At 41.7% G+C, this 13406-nt stretch overlaps 1 protein-coding gene across 1 annotated transcript in view; it reads right to left on the reverse strand.

Annotated features, from left to right (window-relative positions):
* LOC147144826 (LHFPL tetraspan subfamily member 6 protein) overlaps positions 1-11897 on the reverse strand; it is a 61615-nt gene extending 49718 nt beyond the window's left edge. Inside the window, exons 1-2 of the mRNA XM_086036059.1 lie at positions 11578-11897; positions 9095-9599 (exon numbers count right to left, since the gene is read on the reverse strand). Coding sequence (XP_085892185.1) covers positions 9095-9479 — 385 coding nt within the window. The 5' untranslated portion in view covers positions 9480-9599; positions 11578-11897. The remainder of the gene's footprint in view (positions 1-9094; positions 9600-11577) is intronic.
* Between the last annotated feature and the right edge of the window lie 1509 nt (positions 11898-13406).

Raw genomic sequence — 13406 nt, forward strand, 5'->3', positions numbered from 1 at the left:
TTATATGCTATAATATGCAGAGATGGGCATTCCGTCCCAGGGACAGAACGGTCCATTTTGGGGACGGAGGATGAGATGTTTTTTTTAAAAAAGGACGGACTAAGCACAGGCCGAAAGTGGGTTTTCGTCCGTCCCTGTAATCGTCTCTAACCGGGTCTCCGACGGACATGTTGTGTTGGGGGATGGACTGGTGAAATGTGAGGACGGAAGCGCTTTGAAAGGACGAGGACAGACGGGGACAATTATTTTATGAATAAGGAGGGAGGGGCGATGACGGAAGGGTGCCCAGGTTGTAGACGGAGGGACGGAGGACATACCGGCAAAATAGGGTAAAGTGCCCATCTGTGGTAATATGATCGATTCTGATGGTTCTCGCTCAGAACACACAGAATTAGCTAAGGGACAAGAAGTGCCACATGTATAGTCCTTAACAACAGCACAGCTCAGCCTCTGGCTAAGGGACATCATGACTGGCCATCTACTTTTGCCAGAACATCACATTTGCAAACTCATTTGGAGTGACAAAAACATGAGTATCAATCATGCGGCATTCAAACGGCCTCTTCCCGAGCGCTTCAGACAAAGCTAAAGCAAGAGCAAATGCCATTATTAGTGTTTTTATAGCATAATATCCATCATACAATTCAAACTGTTGTAATTGTCTGCTTCCTCCATTTCCTAACAAGAAGACAAACTAATACTGTAATTTCCTAAGACTGATCCTGTTGATGATTGCTTTTAAATGACAAGAGAATTTGCCCAAACAGGCCCCAATCGGATGCAGGTACCCGAAATGGGCGACGCTAACTTGCTCAACATTTGTGCATACTTCTCTGCTTTGCTTTTGAATGTCGTCAACTGTTCTGTTTATAAATGATTTTAGGTGTTGCGCCTTTGCTTGTGTGAAGCACATTGAGATACCTTGTGTATGAAATGAGCTATACAAATAAACTAGCCTCGCCATATAATGCGTGGCGTCAGTGTTCGATGGTCTAGAAGCGTGAGAGCCTGTTTATCGCTGCTCTCAACTTTAATTATTATTATTATCATCAGTATTGACTAGCTGCCCGTGAGAATCACCATCTTAGACCACCAGTAAAACGCACACATTTAGAATTAGCCGTCATACCTCGCGAAGACGCTACACAAATCGTCTCATTTATCATCGTTAAACCGAGCGCAGGGATACAAATTGCTTGACGAATGGCTCCCGGCCACAATGATCCTAAGAAATGTGTGAATTATGTTCAGTCGGTTTGTTTGACTCGTAAACAGAAAAGAAGACCGATGAATTTATTTTTTTTTTTTTCATAGAAAAATACTGGGCTGACTAAAAGATGGAGGGCTAATATTTGCACTTTAAAGCCATCATCAAAGTAATTCATGAGCCGGTTGGCCTAGTATACACGTGGGCATCAGTCGGTCCGGGCAGACTTAAGAGAGGACTCGCTTGAAATAACACTTCTGTCAGCTCTTTAGTTCCCTCAGACTTCCTGTTTGACACGAGTAAATCCCCGTTGATGGCCAGCTTTCCGCCCTGTTTCCCACTCGCTCTCCCACTCTGTCTGCATCCGAGACCTCTCTGGGTAACTGGACAGCAGCTCAATGTGAACGCAAAGTTGGGGGAAAGAGGACTGAAATAGTGTAAAAGCCACTGGCAATCACGGTGTGACACCGCGTTAAAAGTAGAGCACCGCGCCGGACGGGGGTTGAGGCTCGAGTAGCTGGGTGCTACTTTACAGTATGCTACACCAGTTAGCGAGCAGCGAGCTTCGGCTGGCTACTAGTGTGGCTAAACATGCGGCGGCGCTCCGAATTCAGTAATCATTGCCTTCGTGACGGCGAATAAACTACATTTGTCACAATTATTGTTCTTACGAAGGGACGGCGAGAAAAGAGGGAGAAGTCATGCTAATTGCTAAGATAACCTAAGATGGACTTGGCTAGCGCGTTTAACACCGGTATTAAAAGCGCTTGGGTGATCAAGTACACTTTTTCACAGAAGTAGAGTTCATCTGAAGCCATTTTGCTGCTATACACAATCTGAATTTAAGAAATAAAAATGGTTGATGGAAAAAGAAACCGATTGTTCATTCGTTATATTGTCATATTTTTATAGTTTGGAAAAAAAAAACTTGCTTCAGGTCCCTGGTATTGACCTGAAAGAAAAAAAAAAAGCTGTACAAAACTAGAAATTTACTACTCAAATGAAGTCATTGATTTGCAAAACTGCTCTGAAAAGAAGAAGAAAAAAGGATTTTGAGCCTTGGGTTCTGATACTTTTTGGGTCCATGGATTCCTTACAGGAGAGAAGTTTTTTTTTTTTTTCATTTTTCAGACAAGCATGGTTCATCTCAAAAAACAGTTTGAGAACCACTGCATTACAGGATAGGACAGGACTGCCGCTGGGGCCATCCATCTTTAAACGGAAGCGGCGTCCACTTTCTGAGCGGACGGACAACAAGGGAGGAAATGTTCCCAAAAAACTCTACTTTGAAGTCCATAGGACGAGTGCTCGCTCTCCCCCTCTCTCTCGCTCTCCACTTTGCTGCTGTCTCATCGCTTTTTTTGCTCTCATGCGTGCATGGACAATGAGGCCGAGTGCTCCATCATCATCACATCAGCAGCGAGGGAGAATACAAATGAAACAAGTGTTTGTCTCTATAAGAACATAGCGCCTCAGAGTGTATTTGCTCCTCGCTCACGGAGACTGATGACCGCAGCTGGAGAACGCAGAGCGGCCGATCACAGCGCGGCACAGACAGAGGTCCTAAAACTCTAACCAGAGCGTTGCACTCTTGAATTTGTATTCGACCAAAACCAAACCGTGCAAAAAGTACTGAAACAATGAACAGTTGGACATGTTTGTTCCATTTAGAAGATCAAATTAAGTTCATACTGTATACGCTTGTCTGGCTTAGCAACAGTAACTAAGAGGAGGGTGGCAGGTCTTTGCAAAAGGTCAGCAGAGTGAGAACGATGAGCTCTTTATCGGAAAGGACTGAATGTACATATCGGGGGCGTCGAGTGCCGGTGGCCAGTTCCAGCTGGCAGTGCTTGCACAAGAACAAAAGAGGCCAGTGATGCTGGTAGGCCTTGAAAAACAAGGCAACCGGATGGTGTGCCAAAGAGCCCTTGGCAACAAGAGTATGGAGGGCACAATGTAGGCGGTCCATCTGAAACATGTTGACATGTCTTTTAAGTGTATGGATCACAGCCCAATACATGACCTGGGTGTACGCTTTTGGCCCACACAATCAGGAATGTTTTCTGTTGAGGAAATTTAAAGAGGAAGTCAAACAGAATATTTTCTTTACAAGAATATGTTGGATTATATTATATGTAATATGTAGCCCCACTAGTCCAAACACAGCGTTCGGATGAATATTAAGTTTGTGGGATATAAATTAGGCAATAAAATCCACCCATTTTTGTCCATCTCAGCTGGAGGCCATTTTGCCACTTTTTGTAAATTTGGACAGTTGCTCAGGGCTCACATAACGACCAATGATGGCGCAAGATTCAGAAAACAGGTAAATCCCGCGGGATTCCCGTAGAAATGTCAGCCTCTAAATTGTACACTTGTACGACCGTTAATAATGTCCAAGTGTGAAATGCTGGCAACATTTGTGATTTCAGAGAGCGACAATGTGCATTGACTTTAGCTCCAAAGCAACACTGCGGATGTCACCACTGAGGTGTGACCACAACCAAAGGCCAGTTAAATGGAATACTAGAAACCAAAAAATACAAATACAGCCAGTGATTCAAAATTTTGAGGTTGCAGGCAAACAACACACGCACACACACAGTTTGACACAGTTTCCATGCCAGTTGACAGAACGCAGCACTGGAAGTTAATGCCGCTGCAAACCACGGGTAATTCAGTACGATTCCTGCTTAACTTTTTGTTCAGTGTCCAACTGCCTGACGGCATATGTAAAAATGTGGAAAGTTGTAGTTGATCTCAATGACATCAATGACATCCCAATGAGGAGGATTTATTTGAGTCACACAGTGGAGGTTGTGTGGCTCTCAAAGGGCTGCAAATCCACAATATAATATTACCATCCACTGTCTTGAATATAGAATTGTGACAAAATGTCACATGCATGCGCGACGCCACGTCCACTGGCCGTATTTCATGCGGGAGCCGTCACAACCTAGAGGTCACATGTAATTTAATACACATTAAATGTCTCTAATCTATAATAAATCTACTTGGCCCGTCCGGCAGGGCCTCTCAATTTTCCCCGGAGAGACAAAATTAGAGTTCCAACCCAAAATTTACAGCACATACATAAATATGCGGCCACAAACTCCTTTTTCTTTTTTAACATGGCTGCGGGAACTGTATGTCACACAACTTCCTGTCTGCATCCTATCATAGCCTGTCATTTGGGCTTCAAGGATGCGGCGGCAGTGTAAAATACAACCCTGTTGCACAACGCCTTGACACAACACAACACTTTTTCTTATGGAGGCCTAAAATCCAGTCGTGAGATCTGGAAATATACAGGGAGTCCTCATTTTACGAACAAGTTCACTTCCTACACTGGCGATGTAACACGAATTTCCGTGTATGTTGGATTTCACCATTAAAGTCAAAATTTACGCCAAAATACTTTATATAAAAAAAAAAAAAAAAAAACGAAAATAAAAAATAAAAAGCATAATATGCTGTACTGAGAGGCGGATGGAAAAGAAGGAGAGGAGGGCGAAAAAGGCAAATATACTGCCGGCGCGCAAACAGACACGATTGAGACACTCTGCGCATAGTCAACCGCAAGACTATGCTGGTCTTTGTAGTACAGGAAGTGCTAGTATGCGGAAGTGCGTTGTTTGGCGCGGAACTCAAAGCAAATACATAAGCAGAGGTAATAAACAAGCTCAGAGACGCAGCACAAAAGCACACTTCTGAAGCGAGGAGGAAACCGGCAGCTTCATTCCTGTGGGGACTGACATCGACTGAATATCGAGTGTTTTATTGACACTTGAAAGTACCTGAGCAACAGTATATATATATATATATATATATATATATATATATATATATATATATATATATATAGATAGATAGATAGATAGATCAAAAAGGGCATTTGAAGAGGGGTGTGTAGAATTTTTATAACCAATGTATTTGTACTTTCTTCCCTTCTACTTTGTCAAAATAGGGAGTATAGACTGTGAGTACATTTGCCACCTCAAAACAGATTTAGAGGTGGACGGTAGTGACGATGGCACTCTTCCACTGTTTTTCATTTACCATTTCACTCTCTTTTAAGATAGCGCTGATTGGCACACGGCCATAACACAAGCCAAATAACCCCTTAAAAGCTCTCCCATAGCTCACTTTTTTGTTTCATTAATCATTGCTAAAACACAGTGCCAACGAGTGACTGTGTGGATGTTCTCAATAAAACTCCTTAAGCACCATCTGTTTCCTAAAGTCTCAATTAAAGCAATCCCCTCAGATTTTGGACTTTGCTCATTCCTTATTTGTCTAATGAGTCCATCCATGCAGCGACAGTGATTGTTTGGTCACATCAGCGATGGCCAGGCTATATGTCAATAATTAGATACAGTCCAGTGATTGGTTTATTACATGACTTAATTCTCATTGGTCAGCCAACACGTTAATCTTCATCATTACTATGTATATGATTTATTGATGTTGAGTTGTGCGTGGTTCTAGTTCGACCCTCTAGAGTTGACGTGCTCCTTTTCAGTATAGTCGAGGCAGAATCAGCAGCGCCCCTGCTGCTGGCATTTGAGCAGTGAAACCCGTTTGCCACCTTTCCTCCCTAACACTTCCTGACAGTCCACTCAAGTTCAGTCATTAGAAGCAAATAGAGAGTAGAAACACAAAAAGGACACAATTAAAGAAGCCACGGGGGGTGTAAAAAAGCTCCATGTTTCCCAAAAAAGATGAGGCCAGGCTCCGCGGGGAGATCTACGAAGGGGGGAACCAGTGGAACCAAATCCCTAACAACCTAATCCATGTCAGGAATCTTTTTTAAGTCTCATTGCAGTTTTGATCGGCGCGGCGGAACACTCTCAAGAAGACATTTTGGCCTTTGCCGCAGCGCAAAATAACAACATTGGCAACAATGTATTAATGGGATTGGATGCAGAAAAACAAACCAAACAAAAACAAAATGATCTTTTCTTTAACACCACCCACACAAACGGTTCCACCGCCGTTCTCATTGCACAGAGCGTTCCAATCGTCGGCTTTCCCGGCATCCCTCGCGTCTGCGCCAGTACAATGCCAAGCTTCCCGATTGTGTCACTTCCAATTAGCCCTTGTGAGACATCTGCTTTTAAAAGATCTGAGCTCACTTGCCGCCAGCCCCCCTCTCACCCCCCTTCACACTTTTGCACTGTAACCACTCGGCCACCGAGCGTGAGCGTGATTTAGGAAAATTTGCAGAAAAACACAGAGCGGCGTATGGCCTTTTTTAATCTGCCAACTGAATATAGCAAGTTGTCAACTGAAATGAGCTTCCCTCACATGAAAGCAAGATTCCATTTCAGTTATTATCCTCATCGACAGCAATGTTATTAGAGTTAAAGCAAACTCCCCCCCACTCCCGAAAGAACTAAAATAAAACTGAAACTAAAAAAACACTTTCCTTAACGGAATAAAATCTAAAGCAAAAAAATGCTTTAAAAAAAATAAAATAACAAACTACGTCTTACTTTCATAAAACTAATTAAAACTAACTGAAATGGTAGCAAAATGTCCTTTGTTTTTGTTTTTGTCAATCAAAATAATTCATAAGCTTTCGGAGTGTGTTGTGTTAAATTTATTTCGGTACTGCTGTAGGTCCGTACAAATGAAGGAAAGTCAAACAGTCATTTGAGAACTGTAGTTGACTTAATGACACATTCCAAGGCTCGAAATGTGTGGTTTCGCATCACAGTTTGCGAGGCAAAATTAGCATTTTGCGCCTCATCAAAATGCATTGAATAGCAAAACTGAGAATCAACCGCCGAGACAACCGTCAAAAGAATTTAGAAGGAGAACCACAGAGATTGTCCCAAAAAGCTTATCTTAGGGATACTAAGGGCTACTTACGCCGCAGCAGCTAGCTAGCAGTTAGCTTCGGCTGGCTACTTGTGCACCTCAACATGTTACTAAAGTCAATAAGTCAGTAAGTAATTGTTGCTTCAAGTTGCAGAGTCGCGCCCAAGTCAGTAAACATTGCCTCGGTGGCAGCCAATAAGCTACATTTTTAACAAGTATCATTCTCACGAAGGAATGATGAGAAAAGACAGAAAAGCCATGCTAATTGCTAAGTTAACCTAAGATTGACATGTAATCGGAATGAAGTGGGTGATCGAGAAAAACTCTTCACAGAAGTCATGGCTGGAACCGTGTGGATTAACCTGCATGTAAAAAAAAAAAAAATCCTCCACAAAATTAGAGAGTAGCTCCTCAAATGCAGTCACTGATTTGCAAAACTGTTCCACAAAGAAAAAAAAATTGCATCACTTTACCTTTTTCTTTTTAAATCTTGCATCCCAAAAATACTCCATACTAATAAAAACTAAAAGTAATGCTTAAACTCATGAAAACGAAACCAAAACCAAAATTCAAATAAAAACTAACAAACCAGCTGTAAAAACGAATTAAAATATTTTTTTTTAAAAAGAGTCAAAAAACAAGTCAAATAAAAACTAACTATAACGAAAAAAAACCATACTATTTTAACCCTATTCTACAGCAGTCTTACCAGCATCCATTTTGTTAGACGTGAGCACTTTTCATTAGTCAGTCTACATCTCAATCAAGGCAATTATGTCACCTACTCTTCATAACACTTGCCTGGTGTTTAATGTTACTGAGACGCGAGTGTCTTTTACTGTACCGATGCCGCAAGCAAGTCTTTCTTGAAATGGGCCACAGTGGTCCTTATTCTCATCCCGCACCATCAAATCCATCCGCAACCTGCCTCGCTGTCACTTTTCTAAGCCGAGCGGCGTGATGAGGATTGCAAATAGCAGCGCGGCCAGCCGCAGAATGCGAGTGAGCGTCGCCCGGTTAATGAGAGGGCTGCGGCGTCTTAAAGTAGGCCACAAAGCCCTCGCTGAAGGTCTGTCCTCAGGAGCCGCCGGCACACATGTGCATGAAAGACACCCAACAGACGTCAACAAAAGCATGCGCGCACACACACACACACGAGCGCGGGCGTTGATCAAACTAGCAAAGAAGACGCTTTCATGGCAGGAGAGCTCAAGTGGCCTCTAAGGGCACAGCGTGGCCTTCCCTTTCCACATGACGCTTCTGGACACCACTTGAAGTCAAAACAACATTTTTGAACACACGCCAGGCCAAGCCAGCACATCTGCAGCACATGCACATAGCAGCGAGGAAAACACAGCAAGTGAAAAGCCAGCTGCTTTTTGAGAGCGACACGCAGCATTCCGCCACATGGCACTCAATGGTCAGTCGACATGTCAGTCATGCGTGCGTACACAATAGGGTTGAAAAACTTTGAAATCTACCGTGGTTGCATTGTTTTTCACTCAAAATTGCGATTGCAGTTTAATAAGCGATTATTTTTGTCATGGTCCTCTTTCCGTTTATTTGTTGACAAACACATTGGTCAGTCAACGTCAGTCATTCTTCAGTCTACATGTCTGTCATTGGCCTTGTCAACATGTCAATCATGACATTCAGCACCAGTGACTGATTGGTTCCATCGCATGTCTTTGGTCAGTCTTTTATGTCAGTCATCACTGGTGCTACATGTCATGATTGATGTTGACTGACAAATGAAATGTGACAAAACATCCCAATCACTGGTAGCATATGAAATGAATAACATGTAGGCAGACCAATGCAAATGGAGAAAATCAACCAATCACTGGGGCTTCATGGAATGATTGACAGGTAGACTGACCAAGGCGCATCTGTGATTGGTTGAGTATGTCACTTTCCATTGGTTAAGTCATTAGTCAGTGAGTCCCACTACTTTTGTATTCCCAATTCCCAAAACGTTGGGAATTTCCTTTCCATCCCTTCCGCATGCCTCGACAAAAACTAGTGTCCCAATCCCAACACACAACAAGGCCGATTGGCACTTACCTCCGACAAACTGAATGCCCCCGGCCACGCGACCAATCGTACGCGAGATGAGCTCGGAGATGCAGCAGCCCATGAGAGCGGTCAGCGCCACCAAGAGGAGGAGGCCGCAGCCCACGCCCGTCACCAGCGTGCAGATGCGCCACTCCAGGCTGGGGATGCCGTGGAAGGAGGCGTAACGACCGCACTGCTCCAGCATGACGGTGGCCTGCCGCTCCTCGTCACGCACCGGGTACGAACAGCGGCGGAAGGTCCCGAAAGACACCGGCTTGCCCATCTGCGTGCCCAACAGCCAGTAGGGCATAAAGAAGCCCACGCAAGAGGCGGCGGCACACAGCAGGGACAGCAGCGCCCACACCACGCCGGCGCACGTCAGACTGGATGCCATGAGGGCTCGGACGCGGGGGCGCAAACTGGCGAGGGCAGAGAGTTGCGCGAGGGTGGCGTCGAGGGAAGGAAGCGCGGTGGTCAGGCAAGACGTCTTCACCTCCTCAGCCACTGCGGGGCCCTGACAGCGAGAAGGGGAAAAGCAGCTTTACAGTACGCAGCTCACGGGTCCTTTGTCGTCATTTCGCTGATGGATTTTATATTGAATGCAGAGCACGGATACTATCCAAAAAGTAATATGCCAACAAACAAACATTAACACTCAATACGGGTGTGTCAAAAATAACCCAAATATGGTAAAAAAAAAAAAACAACCCCAAAAACTCGGTTATACTGTATGCTACTGGGTATGCAAATGGGTATGTATTTTACTAAAAATTGAGCGTCTGTTATTCGTCAGCCGTCATTCTCAGCGGGGGGGGTTTGGCTTGGGGCGGAATAGAACCCGTCTATAAGTCCGCCTCTAATTTTAAATGGCCTTGAATGAATAATGAATGAATGAATAACCCACAAAAAATGGGGTTGTTTTGCACAAACGGTTTGCACGTCGAACAGGAATTGACCCAACTTTTTGGGTTATTTATTTAACCCCCAAAATTGGGTTGTCTTGTAGGTTCTTCATTTGACCCAACTTTTGGGTTGAGGGGTCTCTACGTGCCCACTTCACAGTGGAGATGTGCACAGTGGAGACTCAAGTGTGTGACTAATGTGCCACATTTAAAGGGAACGAGATATGCCATTTTGATTGACCATTATTAAAGTTGACTGTGACCACTCCCACAGCGGCGCAGCCCTCCCTCTTATAGGTTTGTCTCCAAAACGAACAGGTCTTACATTCGACGTTTATTTGGGGGGGACGGCTTTTTATATATATATATATATATATATATATATATATATATATATATATATATATATATATATACATACATATATATACATACATACATATATATATACATATATATATATATATATATATATATATATATATATATATATATATATATATGAATAGGGCTACATTAGGGCTGTCAAAATTAAAGAAGTAGCTATGGAGATTCATTTAAATTTCATAACACACTAAAAAAAAATCAGTTAACTCAATTTTATTTACTTCCTGTAGCAGCTGACCTCTGCTAACTGTGCAGCCAGACTTAGAGGAGAGTCACTGTCGCAAAGACGGCCTTTTACAAAGTTTTACTTTAAAAAGTTGCTTGACGGCTCATTGGAAAAATCCAAAATAATCACAGCCAAATTCACATACCATATTAGTTGTACATCTTTGGTGTATCGTTCAACTGTTGTATTTTACAGGAAAAGAATCGTATTCAAGGATCAAAGAAAGCTATTAGAACAGCCTTTGAATCGAAAAATACCTTTATTTTTTTCCCACATTAATTCCAAGATTTTACTCAAGTAAATAATGGTTCTAAACTTCGTAAAAGATTGTAGTTGAAAAATCTGAGTGACCGCCATTAATTATGGAACATTTTGCGATTAAGTCGTTAAAATGTTTTTATTGTTTGACAGAACTAATATATACATATTATATATATATATGTATATTATATATATATATGTATATTATATATATATATATATATATATATATATATATATATATATATATATATATATATGTATGTATGTATAATTTATTTATATTTAGTTTCTCTGTGGTTGTATTTGCTTTTATTATTGCCCTGATGCGCTTGCATTTAGTGCATAATAGTGCCAAGTTATTCTCCTTCCAAGCTAATAAATCCTAACGGTTTATCATCATTATTGTGCATTCATTCACTAAAATAGTATGGCATAAAAGCACCACCTGAAGCATTCAAACATTTTCTCCAATGTGATCCTTCGTACAGCGCTATAAAACTATAATAAGAAGTGGCTGTTGACCCGTAAGTGGCATAATACATTTACAACGTATATCAAGTGTATGTTTGGTTTGTGCTGCCGTGCACCGCACACACAACATCCCCTGCAGGAAGTGATTCGGCGCTGACTTATCGCAGTGCTCACACCGTCGGAATGTTAATAATAAAGAATTGAACATGACTTCCAGAAGCGGAGAGAAGAGAAGGGCTTACATAGTGCCAGAGCTCCGGAATCAAGTGCGCCTCTTGCAGGCGGCTTCTTCCCAGCCGCGGAATCCAGCTGCGGTTGCTGGAAACTTTTCCACAAACGACGAAAGAAGAAAAGAAAGAAATTCCTTCTGTTGGACGCCAAAATTTGCACAGGTCACTTCGTCCTCATCGATACGTTTGACGATGAGTGGAAGATAGATTAAAAAGCACGGCTGCGTGTTCGCGTGGGAAAGACACCGGGCGGAGCGACAAATGCGCCGAGCGGGCGAGCGATCGTACGCGCCTCTCTCGAGGTGACCATCAATCACACTAATCCCCACCCAGGGGCCGGACCCGCCTCTGCTTGCGGTCCCTGAACGCACCACGACGCATTCAGGGACACCTCGTAAAATATAAACTACTCTTTCACACTTGGCGTTTGGATTGAATGTATAGAATGATGTTTGAAATTAAATTGTGCTCGCATGTGTTATGTGTATATATTTGATATTTTTTAAATGAACGCATAAGTCCGACAATTTTTGTTTCAATGAGCTAAAATGTGTATGTAAAATATGTCAGTAGGTGTAATTTGAAAATAAATATATTATTTATCATTTTGATTGTATTGCAGTGGACCCCCGCTATTCGCGTGGAATTATGCATCACAAAAAAAATTATAATTGGAAAAAAATCTGCAAATAAGTGAATCCGCAGGTGCCAAACCATGAGTATGCGGGGTCGCAGTAGCTCTAGGTAATTTAATTGTAATTTATTAAACATTGATTTAAAGAATTAAAGATAATAATAATAATAAACCAAAAAAAATGTAAAAGCACATACAACTGTTTATTTAACAAATATATTTTATTTTATTGTATACAATAATGTCAGGAGGCGACACGTTAATCGACTGGTTAACTGCCTCACAGTTCAGAGGTCGTGGGTTTGATCCCGGCTCCAGCCTCCCTGTGTGGAGTTTGCATGTTCTCCCCGTACCTGCGTGGGTTTTCCCTGGGTGCTCCGGTTTCCTCCCACATTCCAAAAACATGCATGGTAGGTTAATTGGACACTCTAAATTTCCCCTAGGTGTGATTGTGAGTGCGGATGTTTGTTTGTCTCTGTGTGCCCTGCGAATGGCTGGCAACCAATTCGGGGTCACCCCCGCCTAGACAGCTGGGATAGGCTCCAGCACGCCCGCGACCCTTGTGAGGATAAGCGGTATAGATAATGGGTGGATGTATACAATAAGCCAATCTGCCAATTCCATGGTATTTGATGATGTTCTATAAACCAATTAAATATCAAATAAAAAATGTGTTTATCTTAATAATAAAACAATAAACCAAGTTTTCAATTGTTTAATTATAATAAATGTATTATATATGATTACATTTTGATAATAAAGGTGATTAATCAAACATTTGTTATGTAGAATTATATGCAAAACTTTTATTTTACTTATATTTTTATTGTATTATTTGCAATAACCCAGTTATGTAGAAAATATCAATTAAGCAATGATTTAATGAGATTGAATCTTTTGTTTTTTTACCAAAACATTTTAATTTACCAATTTTAGGGGAAAACACAACAAGTATTACAGAACTCTTAACACAAATACTAGGTTGGCGCAGTTCTAAAAAAACAAAAAACAAAAACAAAATATTTTTGTGTATCACACTTTGAGAATCACTGGATTAAACAATTGAGTAAATGGTTTATGTTTTACAATATGGTATTATGTGGCCCACGGACAGCACCTTTAAAACAATAGATTCTTGTCATTTGTTTTAATAAATTAAAAAGTAACAAATGCTATGTTCATATGAGCACAGTCTGTGATTTAGTGT

The sequence above is a fragment of the Filicampus tigris genome, chromosome 7, assembly GCF_054856515.1.
Source record: "Filicampus tigris isolate MCC_2025a chromosome 7, RoL_Ftig_1.0, whole genome shotgun sequence".
NCBI classification, from domain to species: domain Eukaryota; kingdom Metazoa; phylum Chordata; class Actinopteri; order Syngnathiformes; family Syngnathidae; genus Filicampus; species Filicampus tigris.